This window comes from Helianthus annuus, chromosome 5 (assembly GCF_002127325.2).
Source record: "Helianthus annuus cultivar XRQ/B chromosome 5, HanXRQr2.0-SUNRISE, whole genome shotgun sequence".
Classification (NCBI taxonomy): domain Eukaryota; kingdom Viridiplantae; phylum Streptophyta; class Magnoliopsida; order Asterales; family Asteraceae; genus Helianthus; species Helianthus annuus.
Window position 1 is genome coordinate 135,200,543 of NC_035437.2, and position 19,227 is coordinate 135,219,769.

General features: G+C 39.7%; 1 protein-coding gene across 2 annotated transcripts; it reads left to right on the forward strand.

Moving 5' to 3' along the window:
* Nucleotides 1-12,401: 12,401 nt before the first annotated feature.
* On the forward strand, nucleotides 12,402-14,886 carry LOC110941375 (RING-H2 finger protein ATL58). 2 transcript variants are annotated; one of them, XM_022182996.2, is made up of 3 exons: nucleotides 12,402-12,774; nucleotides 12,887-12,975; nucleotides 14,483-14,886. In XM_022182996.2, the coding sequence occupies exons 1-3, from the start codon at nucleotides 12,511-12,513 to the stop codon at nucleotides 14,748-14,750; spliced, it is 621 nt and encodes a 206-aa protein (XP_022038688.1). In that variant the 5' UTR covers nucleotides 12,402-12,510; the 3' UTR covers nucleotides 14,751-14,886. The 2 variants fall into 2 exon arrangements, with proteins under 2 accessions (XP_022038688.1, XP_022038689.1); XM_022182997.2 differs by having other exon boundaries at nucleotides 12,893-12,975.
* Nucleotides 14,887-19,227: the final 4,341 nt, after the last annotated feature.

Here is a 19,227-nt window from a genome sequence, read left to right on the forward strand (position 1 = left end):
TGAGAACAACATATTTTTAAGATCAAAAACATTAATGCAACCTTGGCGATTGAGCGTGTCTTTATTTTGGTTTATATTTCTAACACATAGTGAGGATGAGCATTTGGGAAGTAAAGGGAATTTTGTAAATAGACCTTATGATTCTGCACATACTAGTAAGTGGCATAAAGCTCTCATGTGTAGACTTTATTTCTTATTTGCTTCAGTTTATTAATACAGACATTATTGTATTGTTCAATCAATCAATCATACCCAGTAAAATCCCACAAATAGCAAAGCTATTTGTAGGGTCTGGGGAGGGTGGGATGTAGGCACACCTTACCTCTACCCCTAGGGATAGAGAGGCTGCTTCCAGAGAGACCCTCGGCTCCAAAACACCCAGGAAAGAAATAAATAGAACATGAGGTGTGTGTGTGTGTGTGTATGAAGTTACCAATGTAGCATGAGTTGTGAAAGAGTGCATGGTAAAACAGAACAAGTGTGACAACACAAAACAGCCTATACACATAGTTACATATCTACGACCATACACTACACCTAAAAACACAATTGTACAAAACATCGTATACACATAGTTACATATGTACGACCATACACTACACCTAGAAATACAATTGTACCTCTCCTAGAAATCCTTAACCTTAATCCTACGTCTCCACGAGTTCCTATCATGGACCATGTTCTCAGAGAGGTGCAATCTTTGCAAATCCTGCTTAATCCGCTCATCCCACGTAATTTTGGGTCTACCTCTACTCCTCCTCCCCTCCACCTCGAGGGTTTCAATCACTCTAACTGGTTCTATCGTCTGCCTCCTCTTCACATGCCCAAACCATCTCAATCTTCCCTCCTTTATCTTATCTGATATACTAGCTACTTCTAATCGCTCCCTAAAAACATTATTTCTTATCCGGTCTAACCTTGTGTGCCCACACATCCATCTTAGCATTCTCATCTCTGCTACCTCCATCTTACGTGCCTGTACTTCCTTAATGGCCCAACATTCGGTTCCATATAACATAGCAGGTCTAATTGCAACCCTATAAAATTTCCCTTTCAATTTTGTTGGGAACCTCCTATCGCACAATACCCAAGTGGCAGCTCTCCACCTACACCATCCAACCTGGATGCGGTGGGCAACGTCACTATCTATCTCCCCATCCCTCTGGACAAACGATCCTAGATACTTGAACTTAGTCACCTGCGGAACCGCTTGACCGTCAATGGTGATCTGAATGTCCTCATCGTTGTCCACTCCACTAAAGTCGCAATATAAGTACTCAGTCTTAGATCGACTAATCCTTAAACCCCTGCCCTCTAAAGCTGCTCGCCACTCTTCTAGCCTCGCATTCAGGCTTTGTTTACTATCAGCAAGTAACACAATATCATCTGCAAAAAGCAGACACCACGGAAGAGCCCCCTGAATTAACTTTGTCAACTCATCTAGGATAACTGCAATAGAAAAGGGCTCAAAGCAGACCCTTGGTGGAGTCCCACCTCCACCGGGAAAGAATCAGTATCCCCCACAGGCGCTCGGACACTAGTTTCAGTCCTAACATACATATCCCTAATTAAGTCTATATACTTCCTAGAAATCCCTCTACTCTCCAAACTATCCCAAATCAGTCTACGTGGCACACTGTCATAGGCCTTTTCAAGATCAATGAACACCATGTGTAGGTCCCTTTTCTTCTCCCTATACTTCTCCATCAATCTCCTTAGAATATGTATTGCTTCCGTAGTCGATCGCCCTGGCATAAAACCAAATTGGTTTACCGTGACTTGAGTTTCTCTTCGGATTCTCGTCTCAATTATTCTCTCCCATAGTTTCATAGTGTGCCCTAGTAACTTAATCCCTCTATAATTCCCACAACATTGGGCGTCCCCTTTGTTCTTATACACAGGTACTACTACACTATTCCTCCATTGATCTGGCATTTTCCCAGATTTGAAGATAAGATTGAATAAAATAGTTAGCCAATGAACTCCTTCTTCTCCCAAGCACTTCCATACCTCAATTGGTATGTTATCAGGCCCAACTGCCTTAGCCCTTCCCATCTTACTAAGGGCTGTTCTCACCTCCTCCCGTGTGATACGTCGACAGTAACCGTTATTCCGTAGTCGCCTTTGAGTAGATGAATCATCATTTTCTTCATTTTCTTGTTGGTAATTCCTCCCGCCATTGAAAAGATTGTAGAAGTACACTTGCCATCTCATCTTAATGTCGTGTTCTTTGACCAAAACGCATCCGTCCTCTCCCTTTAAAAACTTCACTGCTCCTAAGTCTTGCCTTCTACGCTCTCTAGCCTTTGCGATCTTGAACATGTCATGTTCCCTCCTTTGTTTCCAGTCGATCATACATCTGCTTGTAAGCTGCGTTCTTCGCCTCTGACACTGCCTTCTTCGCCTCTCTCTTAGCCTCTTTATATCTCTCCCTTAAAACCGCTTGCTCCTCCTCGACTGTACACCTCAAAAGATCCCTAAAGCACCCTTGTTTAATCCTTAATTTAGTATGCACATCCTCATTCCACCACCATGACTCCTTATGGCCACACCTCTTTCCTTTTACGACCCCTAGCGTTTCCTTCGCCACATTAGTCATGGTGTTTGCCATGTCCTCCCACATTTGGTTAGCGTCCCCATCTACTCTAGGCATTGTCATTAAGAGGACCTTATCTCTAAACACTTCGATTTTGTCACCCTTTAACATACCCCATCTAACCCTAGGTCGCATTACCCTCTCTCCCTTGGTCAGCTTTCCTCTCATGACTATATCCGCCACCAATAAGCGGTGTTGAGTCACTGCTGCCTCCCCTGGTATAACCTTGCAGTCCCTCCACCACCTTCGATCTCCTAGCCTCATCAAAATATAGTCAATCTGAGTGTTACGTCCGCAACTGCTAAAAGTAATCAACTATGATTCTTTCTTCTTAAAGAAAGAATTCAAAATACCTAGGTTGTGGGCCACCGCAAACTCTAACAAATCCCTACCAGGGTTGTTTCTATCACCAAAAGCAAAGCCCCCATGCACTTCACTAAAACCATCACTATGCCTACCAATATGTCCATTAAAATCGCCTCCTATGAAAATTCTTTCTTCCCTAGGTATGGCCCTCACAACTCCGTCTAGGCAGTCCCAAAAATCTCTTTTCTCTTGATCCCCTAAACCCACTTGTGGAGCATATGCGCAAATAACTGTCACCACTTCCTCTCCTAGTACTAATCTCAACACCATGATCCTATCGTTGTGACGTATCACCTCTATCACATTTTTGTACAAGTTTACATCTACTAGAAATCCTACCCCATTCTTTACCCCATCAGACCCTGAATATAACAACTTGTACCCATTGCGCTCATCCCCCTTATGTCCCTTCCATCTAGTCTCCTGAAGGCACGCTATCTCTACCCTACGTCTTTTGAGTGTATCTATGATCTCCAACAACTTATTGTATTGTCGAACAGGGCTATTCTGTGGTGCTGCTATTTTCAAGAATTTCTCTAAACTCAAGCTCAAGAGCAAAAGCAAAGGCAAAAGCGCAAGCGCCATTTAGTTCAATCACACTAACGATGTTCGCCAACTTGTGTTTCTTTTTTGAACTGTGATGCTATCTTCTTTGTTTCTGGTTGTTACTCGAATTGTTAACCCTTTCAAGTTCTATTTTCTATCATGTAAAAGCTAAAACTTATGACTCGTCCCTTGCGATTTTTGACTAAGGTGAGGTGACAAACACCGACCGCACTGGTTAAGGTTCCATATCCATGTCTTGATATACATATATTGAACCCATTACAAAACAAAATCATGATTAGGATTTGAGAGGGAATGGTGAAGAAGATGAAGTGATAAAGAAAGGGTTAGACTTTTGTTTATAAAGCCAGTAAAGTGGGGAGGCGAATTTACTAATATACCTGATGCGTGCTAGTGTGTATATAATTTAGATGTATATTTAAGCCCCTTTTTACACTTTTAGCCAAGTTTTAAATTTATAAAACACGATATTTACTAACACTAAACACACATATGGGCAAGTGCACCCATCGTGGACGTAGTATAGTGTTGGTAAGATACCGAGGTCGTCCAAGGACACAAGAGCTTTTAATACCGGTTTATCCTCAACGTCTAATCAAATCAAAAAGTGAGAAAAATGTTTTAAACTAAGAAAAATAAAAACTAACTAAATGCTGAAAAATAAAATAAAATAAAAACAGATAGACAAGATGAATCACTTGGATCCGACACGTGTGTTAGTATAACCTTTGATTATTTTCGCACTTTTGCACTTGTTTAAGAGATTATCTTAGTTATTGTAGTAGGCCCCTCTTTTGAAGGCGACGTTACCCTCAACCCAGTAGTTTGAGTCAGCAAGGATACAATCCTAAAGGGTCGGATTATTGAAAGATGATGAATTAAGTTATTAATGCAAATTGTGGTAGGCCCCGCTTTCGGCGGTGACGTTACCCTCGGCTAAGTAGTCTGAGTCAGCAGGGATACAGTCCTAAATAGCCGGGTTATAGTATTAATAGTAGTTAACTTATGAGGGGGTCAAAGAGTTTGGATCCCCGCCATCCAATACCTATGGGCATTGAAGGAGATCCTACTAAATTTGACCCAGGTCCCAAGCAGGACCTCTAAACGCTGAACAAGGGCAAGACCCTTACCAAACCGTTCCCTTAACCCCCGACCAGGTAGCCAACATACCTCCATATAGACCGTGGAGATATGAATGGTGAAAATCTTTTATTTTATATAGACAGTAAAATAATGCCAAGACACCACGGACAAACGATAAGGAAAGATCACCTTCAACATAAGTAACTAGTTATTAAAGTCATTAATACAAAACCAAATAAAAAGTGCAAAAGATTAAAAATAAAAAGTATTATACTAAACACTTGTCTTCACCAAGTGATGTAAGAGACTTAGGCAAACATGGCCTTGATTGTCAAGAACTCTTACGATCAATCTTGGATCCCGAGACGACTCACACACTCTATGATGGACAATGGATGATGGTGGTGGATGATGGTGTTATGGTGGTGGTGGGTGGTGGATGAAGTGTGAGAGAGGTGGTGTGCCAAGGGATGAGATGGAATGAAACCAAGCACCCCTATTTATAGGCTGAACAGAAGGCTGGGCACGGCCCCGTGTCCGCTGGACACGCCCCCGTGCCCGTCTGACACTCTCTCTCTTCATTAATTGTAATTCGCAATTACAATTAATGCGCCTGCTGTACTTTCACCACGCCCCCGTGCCCGCTGGACACGGCCCCGTGGTGGGCAATGGAAGCTTCTACTAGTTTGTCTTTTCTGCTGCTTCTTGGGCACGGCCCCGTGTTCGCTGGATACGGGGCGTGTTCAGTCTTCTGTTTTCTCTTCTTTGCCTTGGAGGGTGCCGTTGAGGGTCCGGGCAGTCTACTTTTGTTCCTTTTCTTGTATTTATGTTAGAATTAGCTGTCTTTTTGCTTCTTTTGTGAATTTGAGCTCATTTCATCCTGAAAATACAAAAGGAAGACAAAAACACTCTTTTTCCAATATTAGTACTTAAAAAGGGTTAGTTTTATGCCTTAATTGATGTGATTTATATGTTGCATTTTACACACATCAAATACCCCCACACTTGAACTTTTGCTTGTCCTCAAGCAAAACTCTTTAAATGTGGCTTACACTCCCAAATGGAATAGGTAGAAGAGAAAGTTTTTAGCTTGTCCTAGAGTGTCGGGAATCCAAGGTCTTTGTAAGTTTTATTTTTATTTATTTACAATCCTATTCGTTATGATTTATTTTGAACGTTTCATAAGATAATTTACTTATTTGGGCATAGCATGCCTTATTAAAATTCCATTTATATACAAGTTCACATACCTCACGGGAGATCACTCAACACTCGGCCGAATGTGTAATTTTTAGTGAATCACTCGAGAGCGGCATGGAACTTACGCCTTCCATAGGCTTGTCAAGCAATCAATCCTCCTCCTTTTTTAACTTTTTACCTTTGTAAATATCAAGAGGACTTTTGGGGTGAAGGGTTAGGCTTGGGTTAAAGGTGGTTGGTTGGGTTAGTTAGAAAAAAGGATGAAAATCGTAAAAAGCGTCGGTTTCCGTGACATACCTTGTTTTTAGTGACTTTTTATTTTGAAGTATTTCTCCAAACAAGCTTTTATATAGCTTTTGTTTGTTTTTGACTTCATCATTGTTTTTTTTTTTCATCACATAAAAAGGCGAGTTTACGAAAAACCGAGCTTGTTACTAAAATAAAGGGTGAAAAATAAAAAGGGTTTTTTTGGTGGGTAAAAAGGGTTTTTGGGGTAATGAAATGAAAGGTTTAGGCTCAAAGGGGCTATCTAGGGGGATTTTGGGTAGGTGGTAAAAAAAAATGAAAAATAATGGTTTAGAAAGAAAAATATGGTTAGTCCTAATGCCTCCATCACTTACTTACTTGGGTTTAAGTTGGTAAGGACCGGGAATGTATTGTCGTGGCAAGTTCTAGAGTTGTAAGAACCAAGCGGCTATTCATACAAGAAACGAAAAATGAGCATTTAGTCTAAATATGTATATTTTTATGCTCAATAAAGGCTCAAAACTCACTTTTGTGGGAATGGGTTTTTAATGTGATCAAATATATATAATCGAATTTTTAACTAGACTTGTTATGCCGTTTCGTAATTTTCTTATGTTGGTTCTTTGTTATCACGACGCTATCGGTTGTAAATTTGTAAAAATATAACCTTTTTAGAACTTGTTATTCCCAACTTAAACTAAGACAAGTAAATGATAAAAAAAAATGAAAAAGTTTTTGAAAAAATTTGGGGTGTTTAGCGGTTCCAATAGAGTTTTGTGTAAGGCTTGTATTTAGGATTTGCAAAATTCAAGGTTTTAGCATCCCCCCATACTTAAATTACACATTGTCCTCAATGTGTCCAAAAATAAGGTTTTTGGTTGATTAGAATGTGTAAAAGTAAGTTAAAAAGCAAAGATTTATGTTACTGGCATCCTGGACACGGCCCCGTGGTGACCGGGCACGGCCCCGTGGTCAGGTGCCAGTAACAAAAATTAAAGAATTAAAACAGAAGCCTGGACACGGGGGCGTGTCCGCTGAACACGGCCCGTGTCCAGTTACCTGAACTGGGTGTTTTTCTGCAGGTGGCTCAGCACGGGGCCGTGTTGGTTGGGCACGGCCCGTGTTGAGCCTTCTGTGATGGAGATTTGTGTCGGGTTGCTCTGTTCTTTGTGCATAGGTCTATTTTTCTCGTTCCCCTTTTTATCTATTACCACCCTGAGTGTGTTTTATTTGCTAAGCAACCATCAATCTTAAAAACCATCATAACATTGCAAATATAGAGAGATATTACATAAAGTTAGCTAAATAACTAGGGGATACATGAGGTTATCATAAGGGTTCTACTTATTTAGGAAAATTTCGGGAATAGCTTCCCGATGTAGTAACACTCTCTAGCCGACGGCTCCTCGGTTGTCGTTCAAAGCCATTCTTCTATCTCCCTTGGGAGGTAGAAGGTAGCTTCATTCTCTTCGGTGTCTTGAGGAGGAACGCTCACCGGGACTCCTTGCACCACCCTTGGTTGAGGCATTTGGTGCATGGCGTGCCATTCGGCCGGAATGATGACCTCGGGTACTACATTCCACGCTCTTTGGGTTATTACTGGAACCAAAGGCGGGGAAGCGAGAAGGTTTAACCTCTGGTGCAGGAGGTTTACTTCTCGTAGACAGCCCTCCAACCCTACCGTCAGATGATTAATACGGTCCACTAATGCTTCTTCCACTCCCGTCATCTCGTCTATGGCTTCCCTCAAAGCGTAAACGTAGTTTACTAGGGAATCTTCTGCCGTGGACGACCTTCTTCCATTTCGGGTATTACTCGAAGATGATCCGCTATTTCTGCTGGCCATTTTCTGCGAAAGAAGCCGAAGATAACTAAACTTTTGCAGAACAGTACCTCGAACACGGCCCCGTGCTTAGTGAGCACGGCCCCGTGTTCAGCTGTCTGCAGGATTTTTGTCTAACGATTCTAGATTTTTAAAGTATTTTAACATTCTTTTACCGTGTTCCAAGCTTAGATAATTTAAAACAAAGTTATAGAACTAACTTTAAACAAGAATTCGCAGCCAAAAATCCTACAAACCTTACATAGAAGATTGGAATCATGGGGTTTCCAAGCTTCCATGGAGGAGTTGTTTGAAAAATTTTTGGAAGAAGGAGAAATGAACAAAAGTGGAAAAGACAAGATGGTCCTTAGGAACCTTCTTTTAGCACTTACCTAGGATGGTATATGTGAAGATCCCAGGAATCTCTGCTTAGTGAAGTGGTAAAAAATGAGCAGGAATCAGGCTGCATTTAAAGAAAACGACAGCACACTGGACACGGCCCCATGTTCGCTAGACACGGCCCCGGAGAAAATCCTGACACATTTTGTCCGTATTCTGACAGAATCAGCAGAGAATCTTCTGAGTGAACACGGGGGCGTGTTGACCGGGCACGGCCCCGTGTCGGTAGGCTGTTTCATGGAGTTTGTTGCTACTAAGGAGTTTATTTACATCGGGTGGTTGTTGATTTGTTGGAACAACCCCAAAGTCCCTAAGATACCTTAATTGTCCTATACTAAGGCGAGAACGCAAGAGGTTATCGGTGAGGGTAATTCCTATTTTCATTCTAGGTGGACAAGTCCAACCCTTTTCCGGGCTCTCGTTAAAGAAGGTGTATGCCGAATCGCTCAGGTCTATGTATGCATCGAACGAAGTCGATGGGGAGTCCTTCACGGCACAATCGACACAGGGACGACTATCGTCCAAGTCTTTTCTAGGTATGAAGGTATTTTCGGGAGCAACGAGGTTGTCGGAATGCGGTTCCAACATTTCCTCATGGTCATCATCTTGGGATGGATCTATAAAATCCTTCCTAAGTTCTTTTGACCAATTGAGAATTAGCTCTTCTAGTTGAAATAACTCGTCAAGGAGCATTTCTCTCAGAATATCTGGCTGGGCGCATTCGAGGGAGAGATAGTGCTTATTTTTACTTTCGCCCCTCTTAAGGTTACAAGGAATCGGTGGGTCTATATAGTGGGGCCTATAATTGAGAAAATAACATTTTAATTCCTCATGTTCGCCTCCACATAATCGACACCACATACCATAAGAGTGCCGGAAGTAAAAAGAATTACTATCACTCATGTTTGTGTCAGAAATTACCAACCGCCGGGATCTAACGGTTCTGTTTTCAGTAAGAGAATCTTGGGCACGGGGGCGTGTTGAGTGGACACGGCCCCGTGTTCAGCTTACTGTCTGACTTAAAACAGGATTGCCAGTTCCAATGATTGAGCACGGGGGCGTGTTCAGCAGGCACGGCCCCGTGTTGAGCTCTGCAGAAGCTGAAAATCTAAGAAAAAATCCTAAAAAATTAAAGAAAAATAAAAATATGATTAGGCCGTTGATTCCTAACTTTCTTAAAATCCTTGTGTCCCCGGCAACGGCGCCAAAAACTTGATGCGTGCTAGTGTGTATATAATTTAGATGTATATTTAAGCCCCTTTTTACACTTTTAGCCAAGTTTTAAATTTATAAAACACGATATTTACTAACACTAAACACACATATGGGCAAGTGCACCCATCGTGGACGTAGTATAGTGTTGGTAAGATACCGAGGTCGTCCAAGGACACAAGAGCTTTTAATACCGGTTTATCCTCAACGTCTAATCAAATCAAAAAGTGAGAAAAATGTTTTAAACTAAGAAAAATAAAAACTAACTAAATGCTGAAAAATAAAATAAAATAAAAACAGATAGACAAGATGAATCACTTGGATCCGACACGTGTGTTAGTATAACCTTTGATTATTTTCGCACTTTTGCACTTGTTTAAGAGATTATCTTAGTTATTGTAGTAGGCCCCTCTTTTGAAGGCGACGTTACCCTCAACCCAGTAGTTTGAGTCAGCAAGGATACAATCCTAAAGGGTCGGATTATTGAAAGATAATGAATTAAGTTATTAATGCAAATTGTGGTAGGCCCCGCTTTCGGCGGTGACGTTACCCTCGGCTAAGTAGTCTGAGTCAGCAGGGATACAGTCCTAAATAGCCGGGTTATAGTATTAATAGTAGTTAACTTATGAGGGGGTCAAAGAGTTTGGATCCCCGCCATCCAATACCTATGGGCATTGAAGGAGATCCTACTAAATTTGACCCAGGTCCCAAGCAGGACCTCTAAACGCTGAACAAGGGCAAGACCCTTACCAAACCGTTCCCTTAACCCCCGACCAGGTAGCCAACATACCTCCATATAGACCGTGGAGATATGAATGGTGAAAATCTTTTATTTTATATAGACAGTAAAATAATGCCAAGACACCACGGACAAACGATAAGGAAAGATCACCTTCAACATAAGTAACTAGTTATTAAAGTCATTAATACAAAACCAAATAAAAAGTGCAAAAGATTAAAAATAAAAAGTATTATACTAAACACTTGTCTTCACCAAGTGATGTAAGAGACTTAGGCAAACATGGCCTTGATTGTCAAGAACTCTTACGATCAATCTTGGATCCCGAGACGACTCACACACTCTATGATGGACAATGGATGATGGTGGTGGATGATGGTGTTATGGTGGTGGTGGGTGGTGGATGAAGTGTGAGAGAGGTGGTGTGCCAAGGGATGAGATGGAATGAAACCAAGCACCCCTATTTATAGGCTGAACAGAAGGCTGGGCACGGCCCCGTGTCCGCTGGACACGCCCCCGTGCCCGTCTGACACTCTCTCTCTTCATTAATTGTAATTCGCAATTACAATTAATGCGCCTGCTGTACTTTCACCACGCCCCCATGCCCGCTGGACACGGCCCCGTGGTGGGCAATGGAAGCTTCTACTAGTTTGTCTTTTCTGCTGCTTCTTGGGCACGGCCCCGTGTTCGCTGGACACGGGGCGTGTTCAGTCTTCTGTTTTCTCTTCTTTGCCTTGGAGGGTGCCGTTGAGGGTACAGGCAGTCTACTTTTGTTCCTTTTCTTGTATTTATGTTAGAATTAGCTGTCTTTTTGCTTCTTTTGTGAATTTGAGCTCATTTCATCCTGAAAATACAAAAGGAAGACAAAAACACTCTTTTTCCAACATTAGTACTTAAAAAGGGTTAGTTTTATGCCTTAATTGATGTGATTTATATGTTGCATTTTACACACATCAATACCCATCACGTGAGTTACATGTGACAATTTTTTAACCAGGGTAATGTGTTGAGTTAGACTCAGGGGCTAAAATAGTTAGTTATAGAGACCATGGGGGCACAGATGTTAAAAAAAATCTATTTTGGGCTACTAGGATAAAAATGATATAACCACAGCGGCCAAAATCGTAATCCTTTCAATTTTTAGTCGACTACTCGATGCTCGAGATGGCTGCCAGTGAGATTTGTTGGAGAGGAAAGACTAGATAAAGAAGAAAGGATTCGAGGCGGGGCCCTCTTGTGTGAAATTAATTGTTTTTTTTAATGTAGTTAGGTCTCATCTCTTTTAGTTTAGGCAAATTGGATTCAAATAATCTCAATTTCTCAATTTGGCCGATAATAATCACAACCCAGTTATTTATCGATAATAATCCAAACTGGTCCACTTTTGGCCAATAATAGTCCGTTGTTAAAAATAGCTTAACGGAGTTAAGTTTTTTTCCGAATTACAAACCTGTGTTTTAGGGATTTTGATCAGAACGAGGATACGAGTCGATTTACGTAAAACTTAACTCGAAACAGTGCTCCAAACGGCTTGATTTTTGTTAATTGGAAGTTTAAACACCCGAATTGAAGCACGGGTATCGTCGTTTGGGGCAGTATCTTGAGGTAAATTTTACGTCAATCAACTTGTATCCTCGTTCTAATCAAAAGCCCTAAATCATCGGTTTATAATTCGGAAAACAACTTAACTCCTTTAAGTTATTTTTAACGCGGACTATTATCGACCAAAAGTGGACCAGTTCGGATTATTATCGGCAATTAACTGAGTTTGAATTTGGCCAAATTGAGAAGGTTGAGATTATTTAAATCCAATTTGTCTTTAGTTTATTGATTTTAAATTTCTTTTATAATATATAAGGGCAATTTAGTTATTTCACATAGAGTTAACTGTAAAAATTAACGTCCATCTACTTTGGAGAGCATTCGAGTAACAAACATGTAAACCATAGGAAATAAACATATAATTTTAAAAAGATATAAACTAAAGATGAAATCTGGCCAAATCACATCAAACATTCAGAAAATTAAAAAAAATAACACTTTTAGATAAAACTTAAAAAGTATGGTCGTAATGACAATTAACTTATAAAAAATAATTTACGGAAATAATTTCTATAATAAAATAGCAAATAGATATAAGTTAGTGTTACTTTCTAAATTAATTAATATACTCGATCTATCTAGTGCAGAATAAGAATAGCTAAAATGGCAGCACTGATCTCATCACTTACTTAATATTATGCTTCCAGTCTCTTCCAAATCCCCACACACACATCCCAAATGGCTTGTTCTCCACCTACTTCATCATCTTCATCTTCATCTCAATCAACCGATACAGAAGCCTGTTGGGACTGGAGAAAAGCATTATCAGCTGAAATGAAGCTCTTTCGAGGGTTAGCCTTTGCATTTACTCTCGCCTTCACCTTACTCCTCTTCCTCTCCTTCTATCTCTTCTACCTCCGCCTCCGCCGCCTCCGCCGTACGCCGCCCTGGTCCGTACAGCAGCCGGAACCACCCTCGTCTGCCTCCAATGCGTTATCTGCGGTAATCAATCGCTGCTTGAATTTGTTGATCTAGGGTTTTTTTTTTTTTTTTTTTTTTTTTTTTTGAGATTGTGTTGTGAATGTTGTTTGTGATCTGGTTGTTGATTGTGTAGGAACAGGTGGAGTTAGGGGTGAAGAAAGAGTTGAGGGAGATGCTGCCTGTTGTTGTGTTTAAGGAGAGCTTTTCGGTTACTGATACAATGTGAGTCTTCTGATTACTTGTTACGCATTTGTGGATGTGTTGCATGATTACAAGTAATGACTTGTGGAAATTGGGGGGGGGGGGGGGATTGATTAACCGGTTGGTTCTTCGGTTAATTGAAATGATAACCTGGAATTTCAATTTTTGTGGTTAAATTTATAGCACAAGTTTTGTTGGTTTGGAACTTTGTATTGATATAGTAGTTGGTTTGATTTTAGGACGTGTGTTATATGGTCATAAACAATGTTGTCAAAAGTCCCCTAGGCGCACCAAATGTGGTGCGTGCGCCCTGAAAGCCGAGCTTTCAGGCTCTCGGGCACTGCTTAGAGGCATTTTTTGGCTAAAATCTGGCCATAATTGGTAAAAAAGAAAAAAAAAACCTAAATAAGGCTGGAATCAACCTAAAACTGCCTAAACAGGCATGGAATCAACCTTAAATAAGCCTAAACATGTCTTAAACCCCTAAAAATGGTATTTTATAGTTTATACTATGCACCTAGCTTAAAAAAGCCCTCGCTCTAGGCTACAGGCTTGGCCTATGCGCCTTGGGTTTTTGAAAACATAGGTTATAAAGATGGTGTGATTCATGTTATATGGCTTGGCAGCTTGGTTTTTAAAAGCGTGGGGCGCCTCCTAGGCATTTAGTGTTAATATGTTGGCTTCGGTCAAATTGGCTAAGGCAGCCGGCCTAGCCTAACCGATGGGGCTTATTATCTCGCTTCCATATTTGACGTTTCGTTGTTGATATGTTCAGTGTAATTTGTCATCACCTCAATTTGTATCATGACCCTAGTTGCAGCTCGTGGACGTAGGTCACACTAACTGAACCACGTTAAATTTCTCGTGCTATTTACTGCTTTACTGCTTTATTGTTCGTGTTCTTGTGCCATATACCTAACATTTAGGTCCCAAAAGTTGAGGTGTGAGCTTCATATACGCAAGGCGTTGCTCTATGTACAACTAGAAGCTGCATCTCTCTCACCTCTTTTATATATTAGCCTAAATTCCTAATAGCCTTTTATCAAGTAAACCATTCGTAACACAATGTTAACAAGACTATGAAACACTGGAACAATGCAAAATACGAAATTTCCGAATCGATTAATTACAACGGTTATTTGTACACACAGAATGAATCACCAAATATGTCAGCGTAAGTCTTAACTGTCCACCTAAGCATTGGGTGCCATGAGACATCTCAATATCCAAGATCCACCAAACACCGTTTTTCCTCTTTAGAACAATATAAGAATTAAGAACTGTCACAAACTACTTAAATGGCCGATGATTATATCTCTGTTTTCGTGTGCTAGCAATAGCTTCAATTATTCAGTGTGCCAATTTTGTGACATGTACTTACAATTTACGAACGGGTCAATTCGGGTTATGTTTTATGACTTTTTCTCTAATGGGTCAAACGGGTGGAAGCATGTCAAATGGATCAAAAAGGTCCAAAATCTCCCAAATGATTTCAAAATATTAAGAGTATTATTTATATAATGTGCAGATGTTCGGTATGCTTAGGAGACTACCAGGCAGAGGATAGGCTGCAACAGATACCTGCTTGCAAGCACGCGTTTCATGTGGAATGCATTGATAACTGGCTTTCTACTCACACGACATGCCCTCTTTGCCGCCTGTCTCTTCTTGCTTCTTCTCCAACTGAGCCACAGCCGACCAATGACACCGTAACTACCCATCCAGAAAGCAGTACAGACGCGTCTTTGCAGATTGACAATTGTGATCAGTCTTCGGTAGATCCTGTACGCCAATAAACTCTCAAATTATTTTGATATAGAATATGAATCTTTGAATAATTTGTAGTTAAGATATTGGTCTTACAATATTATGTACGAGGTTTATAAATTTTGTTTTTCCTCTTCGAAATATATATACATTTAGGCGTGATTACATGGTTTTGCTAGGGGTGAGCAAAAACTGATAAAACGACAAAACTGCACCGAAATAACCAACCCAAACTAACAAGCAACGTTTTATTTTTCTTTTTTATGAAATCCGAAGATTGTGGTTCTGTTTTGGTTATATCTTGATTCATCCTCGAATTGTACCTAACTTAGCAAATGAACCTAGAAACTAAATCACATCAAACTTGTTTGAAATTTTGAATGTTTATGATTATATAATCTTTTGTCTGGATGTTAAATGATATATAACGAAATGGTAAAACTTAAAAAGCTTTAGGCCTAAGTGTGTAATACTAAGTTAAATTGATGGTTACTTAGGCCTAAGTGTGTGATACTAAGTTAAATAGATGGTTAAGGCCCAAAATTTGTTACTTTATGTTAAAGGTGTAAAAGCGGTAAACGGGAGAAACTGGCCCGACCCAAGTAAAAAACCAGTTTTGGTTTGGGTCCAACCCGACCCACCTATTTGAGACTAGTTTGGATATTTTCCAAAGAAATACCGGTTTCACTCAAAACAAGTTTTGATTTGTTAAAAGCAAATTTAAAACCGGTTTGTGTCATTAACTCACCCAATATGATCATCGGGAGAGAGGGGGGGGGGGGGGGGGGGGTGACCGTTTTTTATTATACGTAAGGTTTTGGTTAAATCACAACAGTGAAAAAAGCTCTCTACTCGCAAAAACAATCAAAACCCGCTAAAAAAACTCTCACTTTTTCTCTTACATTCAAAATTTTCTCAAATGCCTTCATCAAACGCTCAAGGTTGGCGGTGGTACATCTATTGGACTTACTGTGACACTCGGCAAATTTCTAGGTCAATTCTGTGCACTAATCTAAACATGCTTTATTTCACAAACGTGCATTAGTAGTTAAGTCATCAAGTCTAGCAAAGTCCATGCATCTCATGTCGTGTACCCGGTAATTTATTAGAACTAGCGTTATCAACCTGTTTAGAGCTTATCCAAGTGTTTTAGAAAAAAGAACAAAGAAGAAGTAGAAGAAGAAGTGAGTTAGAACTCACTTTTAATGGCTGAAAGTTTCTGTTGTTGTTGCTGAAACTCAGCTGTGTTTAGAGGATGTTTTGAAGGATTTAGAGTGTTGCAAGAGTGGGAAAATAGCTGGAAACGAGTGGTATTTGTCGGGAAGGGTTTAGGGTTTAGGTGGTTGGGTCTTTAATGCAAGTTAGTTAGGTGTTTGAGCATTAAAAAAAAGATTTAAGGCTGATACAAGGCTGTTAACAGCCCTAAACTTTTTATTTTATTATTATTTTTTTGACATTATAAGACATGTGTTTGTTGTTATTTAATGTGTTACAAGATGTTTATTAAGTATCTAACTTGTAACAAGGTCCAAAATGTATAAATAACATGTTCTAATTAAGCAAAAAGTGTGATAAAGTAGGTGTGTATAACACATCAAATGTAACAAGTATGTATGGTTTAAAGCTAGGTATAACCAAGGGAAAAACATATAACTTAGTCTTGTAATTGGATAATCAAGCGTTGGAATGTATGGAAATTCAAGGATCACGAATATACGATAATTGTTTACGAGTTAAACTTACGTTTATGATAATTATGAATTATGTATCAAACGAATGCATGTATCAATGTATAAGCAATGTATATTTTATATAAAAGATTCATTTCATTACAATCCAAGTCTTGGATTTACAATGGCTTGAAACGAAGTACGATTACAAAGAAAACGAGTTTCCGAAAATAGAATTACAAGATGAACTTTCTAAAAACGGAAAGCTGCGAAATGCGAGGCGTTACATAAACCTTTTCCCTTTACACCATTTATCTATCCTTACCCAAATAAATCCCCTAGTCACCCACTTTGAGCTTAAACCTTTCGTTTGACCAACCCATTTAGCCCACGACCCTAAACCTTTTATTTTTAAACCTGTGTGATGAAAATTCAATTTTAGGATTATTTATTTGTATAGTTGTTAGTTATATATAAAAAATCGAAAATACAGAAAACGTTGGGAAAAAAGAACAGAAAAGCGCTGAGAAAAATACAAAAATATGTTCTTTTAGTTTGTTGAATAAAAGGCAAAAATTGTTGCCTCCTAGCTTGATGTTTATAGTTAGTTTTGTTTAGAGTAGTAGTTTGGTAATAAAAATCAAGTTTTCATCACCTTAGCCACTTCAAAATATCCTATTCCATACCCTTAGCCTAGCCCCGTTACAACCCTTTAAAGACCTTTTAACTTGTGCTTAGTATTTGTGTTCGGTGGTGGAGAATGATTGAGTTGCAAGCATATGCGGGTACGAGTTCTAATCGGTTTAAGTGATTATTTCAAAAGCGCTAATACATCATATATTAGCCAACTTTAAACCGAGTGGAGAGAACATTGTGAGGGATGTGCATGGTTTGTTAGTTTCAAGGGCGGGTTAATCTTAGGTAACCATTTCTTATGTGATTATTCACTTTACCGCTAAATGTTTTGAAATTTGTAAAAATCATGAACGGGTATGACATTAGACCTTAACTTTAGTCTCGAGAATGGGATGTGTGTTTCTCATTCGACCCACGTGAAAGTGAAAAACAGATTTGCTTGAGGGCAAGCAAAAGACAAGTGTGGGGATGTGATGCGTGGTCGAAAACCGGTGTTCGTTTATGTTTAAGTTGATGTTTTTACGTGACTTTTAGTTTCAAATAGCCTACTTTTGATTGGAGTTGTGTTTTGCAGGTCTAACGGAGTTTAAGGAGCTATTTGAGAGCCAAACAGAGCATCGGGATGGAACACGGGTCAACCGGGAGCGAGAAATGAAAAAAACAGGAAAACCAACATACAGGGGGCGTCGACGACGCCTAAGGGCCGTCGTCGACGCCGATGTTTGGGTCGCATATGCAGAAAATGGCGTAGGCAGTGAGAAAGCACGTCGGCAGAAAATGGGTTAACGGATGGGCGTCGGCGATGCAGGGGATGGCGTCGGCGACGCATCCTCCTGCGTGCCGACGCGAAATTCTTGTTTTTTCATTTGTTGGACGAGTTTAAAACATCCTGGGGTCCTTTTTCGGGGGTTACACTTCATTTTAAGTTTTGAATCATCCCTTGGAGCCTAGAACTCAACACCAATCATTCCCAATCCATCCACAACATCCATCTTGATTCGATTTCACCATTCATCTTCATTCCACAACCCTAATCACCATCCATCCTTCAATCCATTCATCACCACCAATCATCCTAAACCCTAAGCATCATTTTCACCACTTCAAAGCTTCAAGATGATGATGTTCAAGTTCTTAACATCCGGTGATCGCGTTCATCGATTATGAGCGGCTAGATTCTTGTGGGTTTCACCCCGGTGTAGGTTTTTGTAAGTGTCTAGGGTTTAAACATTGTGTTTAGTTTGATTTTGTGACAAGTTGCAATTTGATTTTGAAACTTATGACAATTGTCTTGCATTTATATTGAATTCGTAAATTGTCGAGTGAAGATTAAATTTGACTTTACGAAATGTTTATGTGCAATCATGCCTTATCTAGGTTAAATTTTACATGTTCTTGGTAACGAAGTACATCTTTGTCCGTTCTTTGTAGCGTTGATAGCTATTGGCATCTAAGCCTCGCAACACTAAATTCGTTAGTCATATTTGCAATTGAATTGAATCTAAAACGTGTAGAAACCCTATGACTTCAATTACCGAACCGGGTGTGAACCTTGTTTTCATATATTGTTTTAAACCGTTCATTAAGTTTTCGTACAATCATTTAAGCTTTTATTAGTTCAATAATCCAAAACAAACTTGTTGGTTCATTTCGACACACTTCCAAACAAACAAATCAATAAAATTCATAGCAAGCTTCATAGTTAAAGTGACAACATCTAAAATCAATCACATCCATACGCAAACCACAAACTCTTCGTGGTTCGACCCCTTGCTACCACTGACGCATTGTTAAGGGTAATTTGGGATTATAAATATTATCTTTGACCCGAGCGCGACACTCCGATCAGCTTACAGTTTTATCAAAAAAAAAAACCCATCAAAACCAAGTAAACAAAGTTGTATAATAAAAAAGAGTAAATTACAAGTTTTGTCCTTTATGTTTACACCAAATTGCAGGCGTTATCCTTTAGCGCAAAAGTTAACGAGTTTTGTACTTTATGTTTCAAAATCTTGCACGGTTTGTCATTTGAGCCTAACTCAGATCTTTTAGCTAAGTATGTTAAAGGAATGGAAGGAATGTTGCGAGACCCTCAATCTCTTGAGACTCTCCAACATTAAGGATGCCTGGTATTGGATTGATGATAGTCAGAACGGTTTATCGGTGAGGATGGTTAAAAAGGCTCTGATTAATGATAGAG

What these genes read in the sequence shown, in the direction of transcription:
- LOC110941375 (XM_022182996.2), top strand. Translation starts at nt 12,511, where the DNA reads ATGGCTTGTTCTCCACCTACTTCATCATCTTCATCTTCATCTCAATCA. An exon ending in CCTCCAATGCGTTATCTGCG is followed by an intron (nt 12,775 to 12,886) that starts GTAATCAATCGC and finishes TTGATTGTGTAG; the next exon opens with GAACAGGTGGAGTTAGGGGT. An exon ending in TTTTCGGTTACTGATACAAT is followed by an intron (nt 12,976 to 14,482) that starts GTGAGTCTTCTG and finishes TATAATGTGCAG; the next exon opens with ATGTTCGGTATGCTTAGGAG.